The 23,693-nt window shown below is 40.5% G+C and overlaps 1 protein-coding gene across 2 annotated transcripts in view; it reads left to right on the top strand.

Moving 5' to 3' along the window:
- tbc1d22a (TBC1 domain family, member 22a) overlaps positions 1-23,693 on the top strand; it is a 118,684-nt gene that overhangs the window by 86,325 nt on the left and 8,666 nt on the right. For both annotated transcript variants that reach the window (XM_044021724.1, XM_044021723.1), the window contains exon 13: positions 9,895-9,990. In XM_044021724.1, the coding sequence (XP_043877659.1) occupies positions 9,895-9,990 (96 nt within the window). The remainder of the gene's footprint in view (positions 1-9,894; positions 9,991-23,693) is intronic.

Below are 23,693 nucleotides of genomic sequence, written 5' to 3' on the forward strand. Positions count from 1 at the left end.
TGATTGAAATCAAGTGATTATAGGGCAGAACATTTTTTTACAAGGTAGGAGCTGCAATCACTTTTTGTCAAGTGGGAATGCACATTTTATGAGTTGTACTGGCAATTTAAAGTTAGTCAAACAAATAAAAAGGAATGGGTGAGGTATAATCTGTCAAATATTAGCCTCGTGATTGGAATCAAGTGATTTTAAGGGCAGCTAAATATGTTTAGGTTACGACATATGAGCTGCAATCCTTTTATCGATGTGTAGCAAGAATTCCGATGTCGATAATAGTAAAAATCTGAGGATGCATTACAGTCAAAATACCGTTGCACTGATTTAAAACTAGCGTACCGGTCCTCAAATCAGACCGCTGAGACTTGCCCCCCTGATGCCCATTCAAGAGTACAGGTTTCAGGACCTTACACGAGGCTCCACTTTTTAGACCTGGCGACTATGTTTATTGTTCATATACAGTCTATGATATTTCTTTAACCTCACCAATATAAATCCTCACATTTAACAGCTGCATCATGGACAGTGCAGTGCTCATGAAACTGGATAAAAGAGTCCCGGACACTCAAAGTTTGAGTCTAGTCTTTCCATTCACATGACTCATATGGGCATTAGAGGATAAAAAGTTGAGGGAAATCTATTTCTCCTCAGGAGGATAACTGGTCGGCCCAACAGCAGCACTTAGGTTTTCATAAACCAACCCCCTGGTCAGTTATCCATTACACTTAGCCGCTGAATTTCGTTCTATTAAAGAACTGATGCTAAATCATTACTACAAACGCTTGTCCTTCTCCCTCAGAAGAAGTTTTTTTCTTCTGTACTGTTCACTGAATCAGAGCCAGCTGGCAGGAGAGCTGTAGAGAGCTTGATAAGAATGTATTGCAGGTGTTTTTTGTTTTTTTCATGTTTTCAGTGCAGTACAAATCTGTCCAGCGAAGACATTTCCTTGCAGCGGTCTCTTGTTATTCCTGATGAATACATTGCAAGTGATGTGAAGGGGGAAAAAAGGTAGAAGATGACAAGCCCGAAAAGACGTCGGATGACCTTCACGTGACATTCTGGATCAGTGTCCTCATAAATTAAATAGAACATTATCACATTTTTGACCGCATTAAAATGCACTAGCTGACCCAGTAACTCTTTGCGCCTGACCCAGCTCTCCAGTATAACGAGCTCCGTTACACATGAGGTCTGCCTGGTGTCCATAGTAACAAGCAGTTATTTTTCCATCATGCATCATCAGGTAGGAGCTCAGCAACTGATCTATACATCATCCTACTGAAAGAAGATGGTAGTGACGCTGCAAGCACGAGTGAAAGTCAACAAGACACCCGGAGCTAAATGTACGAGACAGACGGAATAATGCTGCTTTTAAAATGGATTCAGAGCACCATCACTTACTTTTATACTTAAAACAAAATCCCCTTTGGTCACATTAAAGCCTTTATTCTTGAGTGATAAATAAACATGGTGGCTCGCACTTTTGCCTCACACCTTGCTGACAGTAACTCAGTAACAAATGAAGTGGGTTTTGCTGGATGTGAGTCTTGGCAATCAAATGATGATTATCATAATATTATATACTTCAATATAACAAAAGTTCAACACATCTATCTAGGCATTGTTTATGCACCGTGCAAACAGATCTTTAGATGTAATAGCTTTCAATATTTATCTCTGTTTAATAAATGTCTGTTTTTCTGCCTGTAAATATGTTTAAAACCACAACTACATTACATTTCCTCATCAAAATCAGCCTTCAGTTATCAGACTTCTATTGCGATACTTATCGCTATCAACCATTTGGAAAATAAACGTGTAAGTACTGATCTATTTATGGCCACATTACCCAGCCCTGCCTGTGGATGCTGCACATAAAAGATCTTAACCAAGAATTAAGACTCTACCAACCAATTGTCAACAGGAAGGAGAAGAAGAAAACGGTCTAACAAAACAACACAGACATTTAAGTGAATGATTAAATAGTGTTCTTCCTCTGTGCGTGACTTGACAGCAGCCCAGCAACACGTTGTACTCGTAAGTCGTCCTCTAAATATTTGATGTTCTGCAATGTCTTTTGGATCGCAGCCTTAAGACAGCTGCATACACCGGGGCCCACAACACATAAACAAGCACATAGCATACCTTTTTGTGCAGTCCCTCACCTCCACTCTCCTACTACTCTGGTTGGAGATTTGGGCTCATGATTTCTTCTCATGAAACTTTCAGTGGAGCTTGAAAGCGAGACACAAAATGCTCTCTGCTGCTTTCTTTGGTCCTGTACAAAAACTTGTGTACCCCCTTTCACTTGCATGCTAGTCTTCTCAGATCTTTTTTTTTCTGTGTTATGTTAACATGTGACCACAGTCCAGTTGGTCACGCGCTCTTGTGTCGGTTGCAATTAGACTGCAAAGAAAATGGTAATCATGGACATTTTGCGTGAGGTTACACAAGCAGGTTCACCAGTGCCCATAGGTACAACTAAAAGAATACAAAGACATACATCTCTGTGAGAAATCTCCATTATTGGAATGGATTTGGAGGTTGAATATCACGCGTGGAATGCTAATCTCTTCTTTAGTATGAACAGAACCGTGGGCTAAAAAGCTGAGTGAGAGGTGACGACCCTGCCCTTATACTCTCAGCTTTGTTAGGGAGTCAAAAGAATTGACAAATTGCGGGCTGCACCACATATTTAACTATCCTTGCCTTGACTTTTGTTCAACGTCAGCTCTAGAGACGTGCCGTCCACTCAAGGCTTCACACCTGTTTATGTTTCTGACGTGTTGCTTTGCTCGAGTGTTTTCCTTTTTTATCCTCTTTGTTTGAGCCCCTCAGCAAGCCTTACCAGCCTTACCAGCCTTACCTTGGAGACAAGGATGTTTGTTAGATGATAACGTTGCTTTTCCCCCTCATACAACCAGATTCATGTATTATTTGTTAATGTACCAGATTAATTCTGTTTTGTGATAAATGTCCTTTGGTTGTCTCACAAATGGCAGTGACGAATGGAAAGACCTTATCATTTCCAAGTGTTTTTGTGTCTTTTGTGTGTTTCAGGGGAGATTTTAACCTGAGTGTTGTAATGTCTCCACTGTGATCTTCTCTCTGTGGTGTGGCCATCTGTTCAGTAGCCTGATCCAGCACAAGGCAGCCTTTGCTTTGTCTTTGTTAAGATTTTAGTTTTTTTCCCTTTTCTTTCCTTCTACCTTCATCCTCATCTTAATGCTTTACTTTGTTTTTTTTGCTTGATTTGTGTAGTTTTCCTTGTTTTTCCTCTTTTGCATGTATAGCCATATTTTTATCTTAGTAAGATAGCGAGAGGCAGGCGGAAAGGAAACACGATTGACATCAGAACACACACACACAACCACACCTACTCCTCCCCTGTACATATAGACGGAAAGACAGACGGGAACCAAATCTTCTCTGTTGTGTGGAGCATGAAATTAGCAAGTAGCTCAGTGTGGCAGCATTAGCATGACTGTTAAAGGCCTACTATAACATTTCCAGCTTCTTAAACATGGTGCTTTTCCCGAATGCATGCTCAAAATCCTTAAGCAGTGAGCGAGGTATTCAAGCAACTTTGTAAAGTAGGATCGACTCCAGGTATAATGGCATTTGTGAATTAAGATTTTGGTTATATAGCACTTGCTTACTCTGGTTGAAAATAACTAACTATATCTCCTTAAGCGGAATCTCTCAAGCTGCAGACTTTCATATCTATACTTGGGCTATATCTCGCATGAATATCAATAATAATGCACATCTCAGTCATCTTTCGTTATGTTCAGCCTTTTATTCGCACCAAAATCTAAGGCCTGGTTCGTCGTGGGTATGTTTTCATTGCAGTGCCCCGTTTCCCAGCAAAAATAGACGGAGAAAAGATCCGTTGATAATGCTATTATTGATATTTTCCCAGCACGATTCATTAAAACTGACCCCTCTCACTGTTGTTTAGTGTCTAGGCTGAATCTGAATCCATGAAAAACACAACTGTTATATATTTTAAACTATTTCAGCCCCTGTGAAGAGTGTCCCTCCCTGTCTAAGTAAACAAAAAATCATGTGACTTTTAAGAAAGTAAATCTTATGGTTATACCGTAACCATAACCAATCAATGCCCAATCCAAAACCTTAATCTTAACCTAATCACAATTCACAACTGGACCACTTCCTTAGAGATGATGTTCTGCTTCATTTGGACCAGGTTTTGATACACACACAGTCTAACCAATTTCCAGAAATGCACACATCTTTGCTCTTCCACACTCCCACTGGTATGAGCGTCATTATTTCTCCTCTTCCATGTTTCTTTGATTGTCTCTCTCCCCATGACATGAACATAGATGGCATTTATTGCCGAGTTAATGTGCTGAATTGCATTACTGTATGTTTCTTATTTTCTCATGTTTCCTGGCACACGCACATTGTCGTCACTCCCACACACTTATTATACTGTGTGTTCTCACTTTCAGGCACTGGGTTAGGGCTATAGACACTTGTGAATTGCCTTTATTTTAATGCACTTGTGTAGATTCAGATTCAGGACCGAGTTTATTATCCTTTCAGCATATATTCCTGACATTACTGTCTATAATAATACATTGAATGTCATTCTTTATACCCTACACTGCAACATTAAAAGACTGTTAGGGCAAGTGCAAAACAAAAAAAAAAATTAATGTAGACTAAAACTGGCCGCTGTAGATTTCCTACGTGGGTAGACCGCATGTGTTTTAATAAGGGCTGCAAGATAAATCGATAAATCACTTTTAAATTTGTTCACAAGACAAAAACATCATTACAACATTTTCTAAATACATTTTTGCACCAAACAACTCATCGATTCATCAATACACAGATGAATTGATTATGGAAATGATTGTTAGTTGCAGCTCTAGTGTTCGTAGCTCAAGCAGTCGATGATTCAGTCGGCTCAGTAATGGGTAACTTTGTCCACGAGATTCTTTGCAAAAGGGAAGATAAACAGCGCTGGGATGTTTCATCTGTGAAACCCCACTGCGTCCGCGTGCACCTCCATGGCAAACAAAATTTTGTCTTCATCATACACTTCGGCGCTGAGTGAGATGGAGCAGAAACAGCAGGGGTGGGAATTCAGATTTTATTACTTTCTCCACCTTCTCGATTAACCTCGGCATTTGGTAATTTAAAATGTAGCCCGAAGCAAGACACCATATTGGAGGAGCGCGCGGTAACAAACACTGCACTAAAGTCGATTTTAAATTCTTTTCACTGACTAAAGGCCTCTGTGCCATTCATCAGCCCTTTCTTGTCTTTTCTACCTCAAGTTCCACACTTAATTAAATCAAATTAACTTCACGCGGGATTACTTGTGGCAACTTGTAGCATATACAGTTACTTTAGACTGAGAGAGCTTGAAAGTACCACATACGTGTTCTTGCTTCACCATATTTTATCTGTAATAGCGTTGTATAATTGCATCAGTTTAAATCTTCTCGTTTATCATTTTACATCACCTCGATGCACCATCACCATGTTTCATGTTGTCGGAAAAGTTCCTCATCAGGCCTTTTTTTTTTTTTCCCATCTCATCAGACAGCAAATGCAGCAGTTTAAAGATGCTCTGAAGTTCTCCTTCACATTCCCCTTTCCCTCTTTGTTCACCTTTAGCCCCCCTCATAGACTCCCCTTCTTCATCCTCCTCCTCTCCCCGTCGACTCTCTTCCCCCGAACCCGATAGCCCCCTTCCCCCCATGTTACTCTTCCCACTTTCTCCTTTCTTTGATCAGCAGTGCTTGTCAGTCAGAGTCTCGTCCGTCTCGGCCAATACGGCTGCTCTGACACGAGCGGGGAGGAGTAGGACTTAGAATAACAATGGAGGAGGAGAAGGAGGTAGAGACACATTTTGACACAGTCACCTTGGCTCCCATGACAAACTTTGTTTTGCAGCTTCAGTGGACGGATAAAAGGAGAAATGGACGGAAGGCAAAAGAGAGAGAAATTACAACATTTCAGATCCAAACATTTATTTTAATAAATGTAAAAAGAGAAAAAAAAAAAGCACAGGCTGATGCGATCGATTGGGGATCAGACATGTTGCTCTGTTTGGTGCTGAGAGAGAGAGGGAGACACACAGTGTTTCCTCTTGCTGTGACAGTATGGTGTTGTTTCAAAACAAAAGCTTAGGAAGACATGATTGACTCGCGTGTCCCACCTGCTGTAGAGAAGACGTGTGTCCACACTGACAGATCTGCAGCTGCGCACAAGAGAATGTCCCTGTAGTTACCGGAGTAAGATGTTTATATCCGTCATCTGGGCCAGTCCGCTCGGCTGTGGGTAGTCTAAATTATGCGCCCCAGAGTTTGCATTGCAAGGGCGTTTCTGTGTGCATGTGTCACTATAGCGAGAGTCTATGGTAAAGATTTGTGCGACGCAAAGGAACAGGAAATACGTCACAAAATGTTTTTAAGCTACATTTGAATGCAGATTGCACACGGTAGTCACGGACTGTATCATGTGTGGCTCGGTTATTTTAATTATTTTAATTTTAATTTAATTTTACGTGTTTTTATAAATGATTTTAGGTCATTCCTTTCTTTTTCTTCATAACCCTAACCATTAAATCATTAAATAAAAAATCTGAAAAGCAGAAATTACAAAAAAGAATCTACGACTAGTTCGACCAATTTTCTGCATAATTAATGTGAAGGAAGAATTGAGTACCAGAGTGCAAGAGCATTACATTTAAATCAGTTAGTCACCTAATTGTCGAGCATTAATAAGCTTTAAACTCATCAATCATTGCATTGACGCCTGGCAGTCGAGTCGACGGCAATTTAATAAAATATTCTGCTTTCAAAGCATACTTTCAATTCCCTGTTCCCTTCATGGCAATTATTTTGTTTCTTTACTTTTTATTTATTTTATTTTTTTTATTTACTTTTTATTTACTTTTTTTATTTACTTGGCTAACACTCCAGCTGCAGCCCGTGGTCTCAATAGACACTTTATTTATTATTACTGAATGAGTTTGAATAAGGCCACACGGTGGTATAGTGGTTAGCACTCTCGCCTTGCAGCGAGAAGACCCGGGTTCGAGGCCCGGTTGGAACAAGGGCCTTTCTGCATGGAGTTTGCATGTTCTCCCCGTGTGTGCGTGGGTTCTCTCCGGGTTCTCCGGCTTCCTCCCACAGTCCAAAAACATGCAATGTGGGGATTAGGTAAATTGGACACTCTAAATTGACCGTAGGAGTGAGTGTGAGAGTGAATGGTTGTTTGTCTCTAGCTGTGTGTGGCCCTGCGATGGACTGGCGAACTGTCCAGGGTGTACCCCGCCTATCGCCTGATGTAGCTGAGATTGGCACAGCACCCCCCGCGACCCTCTGGTGGAGGATAAAGCGGTTAGATGATGACTGACTGACTGAGTTTGAATAATGATTGGTGGCAAATCAAAATATCAATAGCAAAAATATCAAAAGTTTTTTTAATGAAGAAGGATTACTTTGTGGTTTGTGAAATATCCCTCTCAGTCATATCAATGAGAGAGTGAGAGAAGAGCGTGTTTAACGAGACTGTGAAAAAGAAAGTGATGGATGATGGAGTGATGGAGAAAGGTCGGGGGTCAAAAGACAAATTAGTTTAACCTTTCACTGCAAGTTTAATGTTGCAGACATACACACAATTAAAACTCTGTAAGTCTTTGGGGACTGATAAACATTTAGCTTCCATATGCCGGTCTTCTACTCCCTCATCTGTGCACTGGAGCATTTTTCTTTTTGCTGCACGCTTCAGTTGTTTAAATTGGAGCTACAAGGTTTAACCCTACGAGGTAGTCACCTGTCGGTTTACAACTGGCATCACACTACGCTGTGTTGTTCACAAATCAAATCCTTTTTTCCACCCTCTCTCAACACACTCTGTGCGTCTTCTTTTTTTCTCTCTCTATCCATTTCCCTCTCTCACTTGCACTCACAGGCACACGCTCAGTTGGAAAATTTGGAAAAATGTGTCAGCTAAGTGGGTGGTAAAGTTAGAGGAAAGCCCGAGCAACAGGAGACCTACACTGAGGCGTAGCGAGGATCAATCAGTCCGGAAGGCTCAACACAACAGAAGCAACACTATCGTTACAACAAAGCGTTTCTTATTCGATCTGACATAATTAAACATGACGCGTTCAAATCTGCCTCTTCTGATACAAATCTGTTTTTATTTTATGATTTCCCGGAGATAAATTCAGTTATCGCAGCAGAAAAGCGGTTTTGTGTTCATTGCTGCGGCTCTCTGTGAGAAGCAGATAGGTATGATGAGTTCAACAGTAGCATGTGCACTTGGTTACCACACCAGGACAAAGCAGGAATAAGCAAGGCCCCCAATCCCATTTCACCCCATTGCCCCTACCACTTAGCCCCACCACTCCATTTTGAACGATTACATGAAGGTGCAGGGTTTCCCGATTCTTGCTGAGATAAGACGTGGTAGGGGTGAAGTGTGCAGGGTAATTGTCCCTTTAGATATTTTTAGGAGCACAGTTCAAATGGAGAATCATGAGATGAACCGACTCCCAGGAAACAATATTGTTGCGTTCATAAACCTAATGTTGTGTAGCTGTGCTAACCACAACACAATATGTTTATAGCATAGTAAAATCTTTAGTGAAAACATGTATTAGTGATGATGAGTTACATCCTTTAAGGGACATGTCACATTTGGAAGGGCAAGATTATAACTCTTACCCTTGAAACTCAGTTCCTAGGAGAAAAAAACGGGGGAAGATGTAAAATAAAATATGAGAAATTGGACTGGGGCTAACGGGAATCCTGTTAATAATCTGAATGTTAAACATGGCTGGATTACTGTAACATGTGCGCAGCCTCGGGCTCTTTATTACCCGCGCTAAAGAGACGTGGGAGCATCTCGGAGAAATTAAGAGCATTTGTGTGCAAGTCTGTTTCCCACATGATGCCGGCGTGGTACAATTTTAATGTAGGATGCGAGGAAAGTAGACGAATCAGAGAAAATGCAATTCATGAATTCAAGTGATTAACGAGTGCAAGGGTATTTTTGTGTGTGTGTGTTTTCCCCCTGGTGGCACACAGAGACATTTACAATTCCACACTATGAATCCATGAATTTTAAGCTGAAGCAACACGTGGGGAACTAAACCCTCAGACAAGCATGCCAGCGTGCAAATCAGGGAAATCTCTGCATTTTTAAGATTCACATTGGTTGTTGTTCTATCCCACCTTTATGGGAGATTGTGCTCCTAATAGACATGCATTCAAACACCTTGGTAATTATCCGGTCTGTGAAATGGCTCTGGAGGGAGCAGAAAGAAAAGAAATGATGAACAAGGAATATCTCATCCTTTGTCTTTGCTCCTGCTTTAATTTCCCACCTTCACTGCTGAGTCATAAAAAAAAGTGAGCCACTAAATGTAACAAGGAGCGGTGATAGAGAAGCTTAAAAACACGAGGGGATTTGTTTCCCTCTTTGGCTTCTTTGGTTTTGCAAATGTAAATGTCTGGATTTTAACGGATAAAAATTGCATTTGTCATTTCTCAAGTTAAATCCATCGAGCTACATACAATTTGTGCGGGTCCTTGAAATCCTTGAAATTGAATGTGCTTGAAAAGTGCTTTGGATTTTGATAAAATAGCTTGAAAATGCTTGAAAGTGAATTTCTTTCACAGCAAATTGCTGACTAAGTAGTTTGCATAGAACATAACACCGCTTTTTTTTAATGTGATTTTGAAAAGTGAAATGACTTTGTTTCTGTTTGTATTTGTTTCGATATTTAATTTACCACTATTAAAAAAAACAACTTAATTTTAGCAACCTATGACACCACTGAGATGATTGTACTATTTGTTTTATGGCTGTGAATTGTTAAAATTTTTTTCTCTGTCTTCTCAGGCCGAACCAGAGGGCTTCTCCCATTTCCACCTCTACGTGTGCGCAGCCTTCCTGGTGAGGTGGAGGAAAGAGATTCTCGAGGAGAGGGATTTTCAGGTAATACGCACACAAGACGCGGCACCACCCATAAACCTTATTATCTTTCTAGTTAGAAGTAGGACACACACACATTGGCATTTCACGCACACAATCAATGGACACACGTTGGAATTCCGTACCTAGCCGGTGACACTTATTGTGATATATCGCGTTTGCTGATATCGTAGCTTCTCTCGTATGAATTCATTTCAATAGTTCCGCTCGTGTCGAAGAAGCTCCACAATAAAACAGTCCACCAGTCTGCCGTTGTAGAGCTGCTCATGGCCTACATCCCTCTCCATTACTGCCCTGGTCATTAACGGCGAGGTTCAAGAGTCATTGTGAGTGTATTAGTCGATGACAGTAAACAGCTGCCAGAAGGTGACTTTGTTTGCCAGCTCACTGTGGGAACCTTGTGTCTTAGCAGAAGCAACACAGTCTAATATCATCACATACAGACATAATTGCTGCTCTTTGGCTGATCTCTCCTCCCCTCGCTCTCTTTTTTTTTTTTTACTTTTTAAGTCACCACAGTGTCTTAAATATCTTATATTTACCTCAATAGCTATGCTTCTCAGGTACTTCTATCGCTTGTTCATATATTTCTTTTCGTTTTTTTCTGAAGTGAAGTGGCGGCGTCCACAGGTGCTGTATAACTTCCCCATTACCTTACAAGCGCGTATAATTTATCAGCTGGTTGACTTGCCGCACAGACGACTAAGTGTTGTGTGCCATGGGCTAAGTATCATCCCCTTGAAGCTAAGACAAAAAGAGGAGGCGTTTGGGGCGCGATAATGAGAGGGTAGCAAATAACGTAGCATTAGGAACAGATCAAACTTCAGAGCAGCAGAGAGGACACAAAAGAGTTGCACGTTTTTTTTTTATCGTCCTGGCTGTGACACACTTTTCATTTGAACAGTGATTAATTGAATGTGACTGTGCAGTTGGCTGCAGTGGGACCTTAAATGCAATAATAATCACTCCAAATAGAGCTCATACTTACTTGTACATACATTGTGTACTCAATAATTCAGTAAGATTGCACTGAGATCAATGGTTTGAAGTATATTAGAGTTTAGTTTTTGTTTGATTAGGGTCACCGTTGTACCGTGGTACTTTTTCCTAAAAGCCTGCTTTGTGTCATAATAAGCAGCCCTGTGTAAAAAACACAATCGATATCAGGTGAACGCAGGGTTTGGTCGCAGGCTAATGTGTTTTTTTTTCCTTTGTGCTGTAAATCAAGCAGTGATTTCTCTGTAAAGTCCCCTTTACCCCCCCAGGTGGCCAAAAGAGCAACATAACCTAACCATTTACTGCCTTACATTACAGTTAAAGAATAAAGGTTTTACAGTGTGACAAATATGACTCAACAATGAGTCATACTCATGCTCCTCGTGCTGGGGTTGATTCATGAAAACGACTATTTATTATATATATTATATTCTTTGATACCTTTGTATGTGAACAGCTTCAGAAGTCCTGCACATCCGAGGTTACTGTTTCAGGCTTCAGGTGGGTATTTTGAAGAACAGAGGGACGGAAACCAACATCATTACTGTTAATGCAAGAGGGATTTAATCCTTCTCATAATGTATGTTGCTGACGGTGAGATTCTTCTCTGTGACTCCGACCATATAATCAATCAGACAAAGCCTTCAAAGGCAACACGAGTCAGGGGGTTAAGGTTCTGAAGCAGCCGTGTTTTAGATGGAGGCCTGTTGATTAACGCAGTCTCGCCTACTGAGTCAGACACTGGAGGCTGTCAGAGTTCTTCTTACGTTCACCTTCTCAGCCTCTTCCACCATTCCCACTTTCCTCTCAAGCTGAGGCCCAAATGCTACCTTGTTAGACTTAATTTAACTTTCAGATTGGGTCTTTAGACGCTTCTCTGCGGTGTTTTGAGTGGCGCATGCGTTGGCGCTTGCGTTGTATTGTGTCCCACTCTCAAGTTTCAACGGTTTCAAAAGGAAATCTGTTGATTTATGGAGACATTCATCATCTTTCGAACACGAGGAGGAGACATGCTTACTGAGAGCACATAGAGGTGGTGGCGGAGGTCAAGAGTGGCAGACTGTGAAGCCATAATACATCTGAGCAGCATCAACTATGAAACAGCTGGGTCAGCTTCATTTTTAACACGATTAGAACGGGTGAAGTTGGAAAGTATGAGTCTTCGCCCACGCACGCGTCATATCTTCGGAATAAATCTCACCTTTAATCTGTTTCCTCCTCGCTGTTGTGTTCATGGCATAGCTTTAGGGGTTGAACTATATACAGTACATGTAAACTTAAAGTGGCATGGACAAAAAGGATGGCACCTTTATCTTAATGTATATAATAAATATTGGACGCATGGTTTTTGCAGGCAGTCATTGGCCTATAGGGTGCCAGCTCTACCAGCTAAGAACCAACTTCATATTTTATTGCACAACCCTTAGCAGCAATCAGTGCCAACAGCTAACCTCTGACTTCAGTGTCTGCCAACATGTAGTTTGGCCCATTCTTCTAAGCAAACTGCTCCAGCTCTCTCAGGTTTGATCTGGGGCCTTCTTCACATTGTACGCTCCTAAAACATCAGCACTCCTATAGGATCATTTCAGAATAGCTCATTGCTTTTTAATCAGCCATTCTTAGACACTTTTAGCTGTGTGTTTTCCTGTTGAAGGACTCATGTCACGCAACACAGCCTGAGCTTCCCAATCCTGGGCATATCCAGAATGATGAGATAGTTTATAGCGCGCTGCACAGATTAAAGATCTCCCCACGACAGACGTAGCAAAGCGTCCCTAAATCATAGCCAAGCACCTTCCGTGTTTCTCAGTGGGTATGGGTTTTATTTATTTTACTTTGACAGTTTCATTTTTCTCTCCACGAACATACGGGCTGATTTCCGATCTCATCCGTCCAAAGAAATTCCTCGACGCTTTACAGCTTGTTGACATGCTTTTTTTGTCCACATCCGTTTTTCATTTTGACAAATTACTTTTTTTGATGACGTTTTGAATAATTTGAGATGTATTTTTATACAAATATTCACTGTACTTTGATGATAAATCACATTTACTATGGTCTTTTTGTACATGGGCAACATTAGAAATGTTGTCACCCAACAAAATATGTTTGTATCTATAAAACACCATATCGTCGATACATTCATAGTACCTGGTCGAGTTTTCTTGTGGCTTTTTTATGTGGCCATCACATTGCATGCATATACAACTTTCATATACAAGCTATTGACGTTAGCAAACACCTTTGCGTTGCCCTGAGGATGAATCGAATCTCCTGACGGACGGCAAAGCTGTGAACAGATTTTCAGTGCGTTGACGTTACCATTCAGCCGGAGGCTCCAGTATAAGCACAGAGCAGTTTCAACAAATTATTGAGAGCCAAGTGCACGGTGTATATCTTTAATATGTACTCAGACATACAGTACAGCCCCAGCAGTCTGTTCAAACTTCTGCAGTGGTGCTGGAATCCAGACTTGTTAACGAAAGAAACCCCAGGACTGCAGACTCCTCATTGAAAAACTTTAAAGATACTTTCCCTGCTGTACTGTACTTTGATGAAAGTCTGTGTGAGGAGGCCACACATTCATCATGGTGGCCTCAGCTGTAAGAACTAAGGGTTGTTGGTTTTTTTTTAACTTCTCCCCTTCTCTCATCTGTCTCTGTTTTGATTTTCCTTTGCTGTCATTGCAAATTCAGTACTTCATCTATGTTTAACTGTTATACTCAAAACACTCTGGTCTCAAAACCCAGTTACAGAAAAACACGTGCACTCAAAAGCAAACACACTCATAAACGTACATGGCCAAATGTCATCCTAACATTTCCTTCTGGCTAGGCTGCTGCAAATGAGCTCTCACTGTCTATTTGTTTACGTGGTCAGGTAGTTTGTTGTCTGTACCTAATGAAACACAGATGTCCTCTGTGTGTGTGTGTGTGTGCGTGTGCGTGTGCGTGTGCGTGTGCGTCTGTTCAGGATTTTCCTTTGTGTGCATTGGTGATAAAATTGCACGAGCACTTTATAGATCCTATGTTGACTTTGAACAGACCCGTGAATCTCTCAAAAGCTGAGTGTATTGTTTATATTGTCATATCGATCGTCCAAATACCGTACAATTTACCAGTATTTTTCTGACAGTGATTAGCAGCGGTGGGGGAAAGAGACAATTTATTTTATTTTTAGACGTTTAATTCCAAGAGATTTCTCGGCCTGTTGAACAGCTCTTATCTGCTCTTGCTTTACCCTGGCAACCCTCGTGGCATCGCTCTTCTCTCATGTGTGCCATTTCTTTTTCGGGCCGGTCTTTCTTTGTGGCTCTGTCACTCTGTTTCATGTTGCTAATTCCCAGCTGCTTTGTGTTTGCCTCTCCTTTATTTCTATGCTTGTGTCACACTTGGTTTTGTTCTGTTGTTTCCTGGATCTTTCTCTCATTCTGACCGTCTTTCTTTCTTTGTTTCTTTTCACCATGGATCTCTGCCACTTATTCTTGGTTGTTTTTTTTTGCGACTTTGGTATTGACTGACGGATGAAATATCTCAAAGTTTCATGCATCGCCATCCAATCCTGTGCAGGCATGAAACGATGAGGCTTCCCGGTCTTCCCTTGAGTTTTCCTCTGCGTTTTCCTGCTCCGTCAGCAAGCCAGAGTTTTAATTGATCTTGTGAAATTCCTCAACATCTGTTAGATCACTTGATATTCATGGTTGAGAGATGATGAAATATAATGAATTACTTTCTTAAATCACTATGAAGTTAAATATATCTGGGGTTGTTTGTGTGTGTGCGGAATATGTTGCCGGCTGTGAGTCAGATTGCTCAGACGTTTTGAAAAATATTCTCGTTCCCATGACGAGGATAATGCTTGCTGATGTGGTGACTTTATGTGTTTGTGGGTTTTTTTTTTTTAGTAAAATGTGCCTTGAAATGATTATAGGCACAGTCATGTTTCCCCACAGGATGGCCCAAGAAATAATTTCTGATCGTTTATTTCTCCTTGTGTCCTTGTTGCAATCATGTCGTCAACATTTCATTTTCATTCAACCAGAACACATGAACCTACGATGGAGCGCATGGAAAATATTATACATGCTATACACTCTCAGTATCTCAGCTGTTGCTCATGAATCAATTAATTTAGAAATCAATCATAGCATCTGTTGTATGTGAAAATGTTAAAAGAACATGTCGACACTCTCAAGAAGTCGTCACAGTCTAGTTTATAAGAGCTTGTGTTATTTCTGCAGTCCTTAAATATAGTCTTAGGATAAGTGGAACCACTCTTTTTTCCCTTAAGTAAAGTTAAAACTGATCAAAAACCTTCACACATGGCAGTGAAATCAAATCATTTCTTCACATAATATTTAATTACCTTTAAAAGGTGACATTTAATTTGAAAAAAAATATACAAACACTGGAGTCAGGAAATCTGTTCTTTTGTGGCCATTTGAACACACACAACTGTGCAAATCTGCTCAGTGAAGCCATTCACTGTAGAGAAGAAAAAAAAAGTGAGCTAATTGCCTTCACTTTAAAAAGTAGGACTCAAGGAGCATCAGTGTATGACAAACTTCTGGCAAGTTACATGCTTGGGTTCTTGAGAGGGAACACAAATTATTGTTTGCCTTTTAATAGTTAATTAAAAAATGCTTACAGAAAGTAATTTAAAAAGGATAATTCATGCATTGTTATCGAACTCAGAAGAGTAACTGTGAATCTTGTTCCCTGGTTGTGGGATTGGATTGGTTAAGCTGCTAAATGGAAAGCAGGAGGAGTGTAGCACTCCCCAAGCAATCTGCCCTCCACCGTTCCACTCCAGCTAGCACACTACTGCTAACTGCAGGCCTGGACTGACTGGATAAGTTAGTACACTACACACACACACATACACACACATGTTTGTGCAGCATTCTTAGTGAGGAACCTCATAGACATAATGCTTTCCCTAGACCCTTACCTTAACCCAATTCCAACTTGAACCTTAAAACCAGACCACAAAATCTGTTGGAAACCACACATAAAATATTACCGAGAGAAGTTTGCACGCAGCGTTGGCATCCTGGGGAAAACAAGGCATATTCTCACTGTATACATTATATTGTTCAATACTTTTAACATATTTGAGTTACTGTACTGTGTAGAGGTATACACACACACACACACACACATATATATAATGTGGGCAATCAGATTACTAAATAACTCAGGATATGGAGACCACACAAATGAACTCTTCTTAAAAATACAAGCTCTAACATTTACATTTTAAAACAGCGCAAATAATGTTCAAAGCAAGAAATCATTTACTTCCAGATAAAATAAAGATGTTGTTTTCAGAGAGACAAGGGGGATATCATTTAAGAGGGAAACTAAATTTAAAAATGCAGTGTGCCAGGACAACTTTTAATACATTTCATCTCGGGGGTTAAATTATGGAACAGTCTAACAGATGAATTGAAGCAGAGTAGAAACATAAATCAATTTAAATAAATATCAAGATGAAGAACAACATTTTATGGAAATAGTCGTGTTTAAGCCAGACACATTCTTGCGTGGTACTGAGAACATTCAGAACACTGTATAAAATACTGTAAATATGCAAATAGTGATGGGATAGAGTAGTGTATAAAGTTTGTCCTTCTCCCTACTGCTTTTCAAACGTGAAGAGATGTAAATGTTGCACATGTGTTTGAAATAAAAAAAAAAACTCTTTCTACCAGGTCGTAACCCCCAAAAAGCCCTTTAAAGATGTGAGGACCAGCGAAAATGTCCTCACTCTATTATATGGTATATATGGCATATATGGTTTATACCAGGGGTGTCAAACTCAAATGACAGCTTAATCTAACCACAATTAAAATTTTTGCCAGAATCTAAGAACGCACGATCATCGGTGTAAACTCTCGATCGTCATCATTTAATATTGTCTGCTTGAGATATCATTAGTAAGGGCTGTCGAATAGCCTCGGCCGCGAGGAAGCCCACTGTGATTGTCAATGTGAGACTGAATGTCTGTGTGAATGCAAAGCAATTAGTTCAGCCTAAAGTGCATCTCACTGTCACCCCAAAGATCTGCAGAAGAGCTGTGAGAGGTAGAAGGTTGAGAGAGGGAGACAAAGATTTGTTTTCACCTTAATTAATGATGTGTGAGAAACTGCGGACCTTTGCAAATGTCAGCAGCATCGGTCCTCAGATCAGTTACGAGTGGAGAACGCCTTGGGTTCAGCAGCCTTTGCAATAAAGGAATGGAGGGCACTCCAGAGGAACCAGTGATGGATGAATATATTAGGGTGAACAATTTGGTTTGTGGTGAGACATGCAATTCAGTTATTTTCAGCATAATGTCAATAGAAAAATGTTATTCAAATAGAATACTCACCCTTGGCAGTTATCTCCACAACGCCCTAAAAAATATATATATTTTTCTTTTTTCAGCTGTAACAATCATAACTCTTTGTGGCTTAGACATGTTGATAATTGTACTATCCCCGCTGTTCTTCATCTGTCACCCCCGGCCTATTTGGAGTGTTCATTTAACCCTCTTAGCATAGTGACACATTTCACAAAAAACTCTCTTTCAAAAAGTTTATTTTTGGACAAACAAAACTCGGATCGTTCAGTCCAATTATCAGAACAATGTGTGTTCCTGTCAAGATGCCAGGACAAATGCTTGGAAAATTGGAACTCTCACTGTTTAATCGGGACATCTGGTCACTCTAGATGTTTTACTCTGCCAACAACACAAATGCTGCCGAGTATTGTAAATAATGGAGTTCACAGGGCCCTCTACTGGAAAAATCTGTGTTTTGTGTAATAATTTCAAAGCCTTATTTAGCCTTTAGTCCTTTTCCTTTTATTTTTATATGTTGAATAAAATATTAATTATTCTGTAAAATTTGGCCCACTGTATCAACATGAACCAAAAGAATATTTTCGTAATGAAGGGGAATAGATATGTGTTTGTTTTTTTTTCTTTTTTCATTCATGTCATATACTGTAAATAATATATGTAGTCATCAGGTTTGCAAAACTAACTCCAACGAGGCACCTATTGGAAGGTACTAGCTGTCAATCACGTGGTGCCCACTTATATGTGCCATGCATTACCTCTTTTCTTGTGTATAATTTACGAATACAATATCATATATATGCTGAATTGAAACCTGGGACTTTCAATTAGGTCATTAACTCCCCAGGGAAATGTTAACTGATGTTATAAATCAAGTGAGAATTGGGCTCATTTTCTCATAGCTTTCCATTAAAAAGGAGGTCTTTTTGCCCCCTGGTGGCAAATTGCTCCTTCCATCATACATCCTTGGCTTCTCTTTTCAAACCAGGAGACAACGTTCAATTGTTACATACAGTATATGAAAGAGCCGGGTCCTCCTTTCAATAATTTATTACTTTTCACCCATTTATCATGGCACAGTCGTCTCATCTTCTCCCCCAGAACTTTGTTTCCAAACTTGGTTTGTATGAATAATACTGTCTCAGGCCTTTGAAGCCTCTCTGATGGATGGCACTGTAGTCAATAGGACTGAAAGTGAAACAAGGCCACTCCCAGTAAACAACTTTTAATAATCACCCCGTTGATTGAGTGCCGTGTCCGATGTGGCAAATGAATCCGTTTGTGCCAAAACAATAGGAGAAGGGAGAAAAAAAATAAGTGGAGAACAGAGTACTTGAGATATGGTAGAAGTAATTATGCAGCCCTCCACCCATCTGCTCTTTTATTCTGTGACATCCTTCTTTCATTGCTCTTCATCCTCCTACATGCTCTCCATCTCTGACAACTTAAGTTCGCTGTGAGGCTAACTTGCGTGGGCCGGCACGCTGAGTTATAATTCTTGTGTGGTTTTGATGACCAAAGAAAGTTGGCAGTGATCAGTCACGGTAGACAATATATGTAAATGTGTGTGTTTTAAACATCTATGCAGAAACGCTGTACAATTGATTTTTGTTGTTTCCCATGTTGATCAATACAACCAGGCGCTGGTTTGCCATTGTAAGGCAGAGCATTTATCAGCTGAGAACAATTGTGTGTGAAGTGATTAGCCTGCCTTGAGTGTCATTACTGACATAATCACTGGCTGAGGTTTGCCCACAAGAAAAATAGAGATAGGAGTCAGAGCTTTATGGCATTTTTGCTCTAAGATATCATAATAGCAGGAGTTGCTCTGTCAGCCCTTGTCAAGATAAACAGCAATGTTATCCCACTTCTGAGGAATAACAGACTGCAACAGTAGCAGGAGGGGACAAATCTTTTTTTTTTTTTGTCAAAGAAAAAAAAGAGATGGAAAGAGATTTGAGGAATGGTGGTTACTGCTCTTTTTTTGCTTCCAGGTAGGGCTGGGCAATATGGCTTATAAGTGAAATCTCAGATTTTCTCACTCCATTTAACTAGAATAGAAATGATTCAAAACAAATATTGTGCTTTTATTTTCCCTTGTGGGATTTGGACAAAATTTCCCCCTAGGGGTGAAAGTGCAACAAAACACCCTCCCAGGGTGCAGTTATACACACGGCAAAGCCACTTCGGCAAAATACTTTTGGCCTGGTAAGCACATATGTGGGGTCAAAAGTTTTCAGCATGTGGATAAACCCCAGCTGTACAAATGGGCACCACGTAGTTAGCAACATGAAACACTACGGCATCAGTAATAGCTTTCCACCGGGTTCCTTTCTTGTTGCACGGGACACAATGTGGAAAAAAAGATTCGACTACTGGTCTTTTATATCTCGCAGAGAGCGATGTTTCTTCTGCTCGGCCACGTGCCGCTGTTTGAGGTGTTGTATTTGTTGTGCTGCTCCCTTTGGTTGCAACCAAACAAACCTTGCAGTGGGTCATGGTTTGTACGTGATCTGGCGCATCTATGGAGAAGTGGGGTGAGGGGTCAGCCCAAGCCAAGGAGATTCGATTTTGTGAAAAACAAATCGCCTTAAATTCGAATGAATCGATTTATTGCCTAGCCCTACTTCCAGGGTTTGTGAACTCCATTAGGCTGACATTTACCTTTCACAACTTTGCTGTGGTTGAAGGCTGGAATTTAAGGCTTTAGTGTGTAACATTTGAATATAAATAAATGTTTGTTACATTCAAACCTAGGTCATATTAGTTCACACAAGCCTATCAGCTCCACAAGATGCTCTTTGTCTTTAGTATAGCAGTATGTAGTTTGTTTTCCATGTCGTGGGAAACGTTTCCCTGCTGCAGGCTGTGACCCGTTTTTATGTCATGAATGAGTAAGCGCTGCTTCACACTGTGCAATATCATGCAATATCATTGTACCGAAATGGGTGCTCCTCCATCGGCAATCAAGCGCTCCCTAACGAGTTGCATGTCTTGTGTGTGTGAGAGAGTATGTCATAGGCTGCAGGGTCCCAGCGACTGCAGATTGTTTTGGCAATTACTCAGACATCCTCAGAGGGTGGTAGAAGTTCCACACTGGAGCTCTAACTGAAATCTCAGTATGAGATTCAAACGGCCTCTGTATGGTGACGTGAATAGTTGTTCCTACTCATCCTTGTACTCTGCTCGGATTTGTGGTGAATTTGACATTTCTTATGTAAGTTTGCCCCCAAAGCTTTTGGGTGGTAATGAGGGCAAATAATATATTGACTGCTCTTGAACTTTGTTGTGAATGCAGCCAGAAGCAGTCTAAGCACGGCAACAGTTGCCACCTGTTGCCGTGCTTAGACTGCTTCTGGCTGCATTCATCTGAAGGTTATGAACTTGTCGTTGGACTAGCATTGAATGGCACAGAATGGTTGCAGGACTCTGTGTGAAGCGCAACAGGGGCAGAGTTTTTTTTTTTTGTTTTTTTTTTATCTAATGTCCATTTTTCCCTTGTATGTGTTATTTTTAATAAAAACCATTAAGAGACACCTTTCTTTGAGGCGTCAGCGGAGGCTTCAGTATCCAAATGATAACCTCAACACAAGGACACCCACGCTTGTGATTTCGTTTGTACCGAAAGCTTTCAGGCTCTCTCATGCGCTCTCTTGTGCTTTAATCTTATTCACTCCCACAGTATTTAAATTACCATAGGCTGTACCCACATCCTATGGTGCCCTAATTTATTTCCTTTTTTACAAAGGACACAGCAGGATTTTAATTTGTTTACTCTCAGCTACCTTGGACTGACGTGAACCTGCTGCACAATATGCATGTTAGAAATACATATATATATATTAAATGAGAAAATTGTCCAGGTTTATTTAGACATTTGTATTGTTTGCTCAAGTTGTCAGTTTTTTGTTTTTTTTTAACAGCAATAATATGTCGTTGGGCTAAACACGAAGCGCCAACCAAAAGCTCTTCAGATTAGCTTAGCATAAAGCATGGGTAACTGTAAGATCATCATTTATATTATATGTGATATAAACTAGGTATACTGTTGTACTGTGCATTAGTTACTATGTGTTATACTTAGACAATGTGCTCATGGCTGTAGATTAATCATTGAGTCTTCACAACTGATTCTCTGCAAGATTTCATTTGGCTGGTCTTGCCATTCTCACCTAAACAGTATGCTCAGTAATTACTGTATTGTATCAGGTCAACAGGTTGTTGCTTAGTTGTAAGGAACTTTAAAAAATGAATAAGTCGGGAAACATTTTTATTTACAGCAGAAATACAAAAGTATTCATAAAAACAACATCCCAATCAGTCTGTATTAATTTGTTGGGCTCTTTACAAGATGACTCGACTGTGCCATCCCATGTCAGCTTCTACCTCCACATGCTACAGTGCCTCAATCCTACATTAGCACCCACTGTTTGCCAGAGTGCCCATTTTGTGTAATTATACGAACTACAGCAAGCTAATGGCCCCGACAGAGCAGTGCCTGGGCCCATTACACCTCAGGGTGCTGCAAAACACCATTACCACCAGCAACCTGGAGTGCCTGTGCTCGTAGTTTACAGACGGTCTGTGTGTTGCGCGTGCAGCTGCATGTTCCCGTGTGTGCGCGCGCCCAGACGTGTTGTTTGAAGGAGGTTGGCGGTGTAATGATACATGTCAAAGAAACACAACAGCTTCTACAGACGTTTGCCATTTTTAGCCACGGATGTGTGTCTTTTGGTATGCTTATGTACACCTCACCTGTCATCTCTCCCCCCTTAATTTCTCAAGGGCTTTAGCTGCTCGTTGCAGGGAAGACAGCACGGCACCTCGCACGACTCCGGGCACTCGATGTACTCACTTAACTTAGCACCATCACATTCTGCCAGCAAATAGATAGTTTGGTTCTAAAGTGGGCTTTAATTGTGTGTTTTATCTTTGTCTATATCTGTCTGTGTTCACATTGGTCTCAGTGTATGAGTTCAGCATTACTCAGTCAGTGTCTCAATGGTATTTTAAGTAATATATCTATCTGGCTGAGTGCAAGGTACAGCTATGATCACACATACCGAGTTCAGCTCACCATGGTCCAGTTTGGAATGGTAAACCCCACCCACTGCAGGCTGTGTAGCCTTCATTCATTCATTGTATATAATGTCCATAACTTTAGTTCTTTTTTCTGTTTTACCTTTCTTTAATCCCTTTCTTGTTTTGTGTTGTCTAATTTTGCTGTCTGTCCTTGTCCTTGTTTTTGCTGCTGTAACAAGTAAATTTCCCCAATGAGAGATAAATAAAGTTTATCTTATCTTATCTTAGGCTACAGGGAAATTAATAGTGTGACAGCATAGCAACATGGCACAGTCTATCCTACCAATAAATGCAACAAAGAAGACAAACACAAAGACAGTAAACACTTGTATTGTTTACATGACATAAGAAAAAGTTGATGTATTGTGTTAGCCTGACCAAACCAGGACTTTAATTCATCTGAGAGAGTCGAATTTCTCAAAGTCTGACTAAACACATTGCTGTGATTATTTAGCTCCACACTTCAGGTTGTGCTTTGCCCCCCGACAGAAGGGTACCAAAAAAGTGGGGCAGTACAGATCACTTATTTTGATACCCTTCGCAACTCTTGTCAATTAAATGCAAAGTACCAACCTCTACCAGTGGAATATGAAATATCTGCTGTCAGGTTATTGTCTGGCTTTTTACTTTATTTACTATATTTATACAGTACATATATACTGTATATAGTGGGAGGGAGACGTCCGTAGGGCACTGGAGGTCACTGAGCAGTGAATCATAGTCACATTAAAAAGCTCAGGGAGATTTCGGACAGACATGTTAGACAGCTCTCTCCACCACCGTGATCAGAACACCGAGTGTGAGAATATTTTTGGAAGAATCGAGTACGTCTCTCGCTAGAGCTCAAATGCCAAGGTGCAAGCTGTTCTTGCAGCTTGAGGTGGCCCATCGCTGTGCTAAGGCACTTTGTGTTGGTATTCCCTTTTAAATTAAAACCATCTTTATGTTGCTGTGGAATCATGAGGTGTCAGAAGTGGATTACAGTCATAACTATATACACAATGGATGCATTTCCATTAGCAGTGTGCACAATACAGTACCTGAGTCTCCTCCTGAAGAAAGAGGCTTAGCACTGACTCTATTGACAATCTGTTTTCCCCTTACTATCAATATCCATTAACCACTTTAAGCCTTGCCAAATGGAGAAGATGGAGAGCTAATTGCTTTATTTTGTAGTGAATGTATACAGTAATAGTGGATCAATGTGTTTGTTAGTATTGTGGGATACTTAAATAAGCACAAATGCATTCGGGGGTGTCGAGTTCCTTTTTGGCTAGTTATACATA

The sequence above is a fragment of the Solea senegalensis genome, linkage group LG3 (genome assembly GCF_019176455.1).
Source record: "Solea senegalensis isolate Sse05_10M linkage group LG3, IFAPA_SoseM_1, whole genome shotgun sequence".
In the NCBI taxonomy this organism is placed as follows: Eukaryota; Metazoa; Chordata; class Actinopteri; order Pleuronectiformes; family Soleidae; genus Solea; species Solea senegalensis.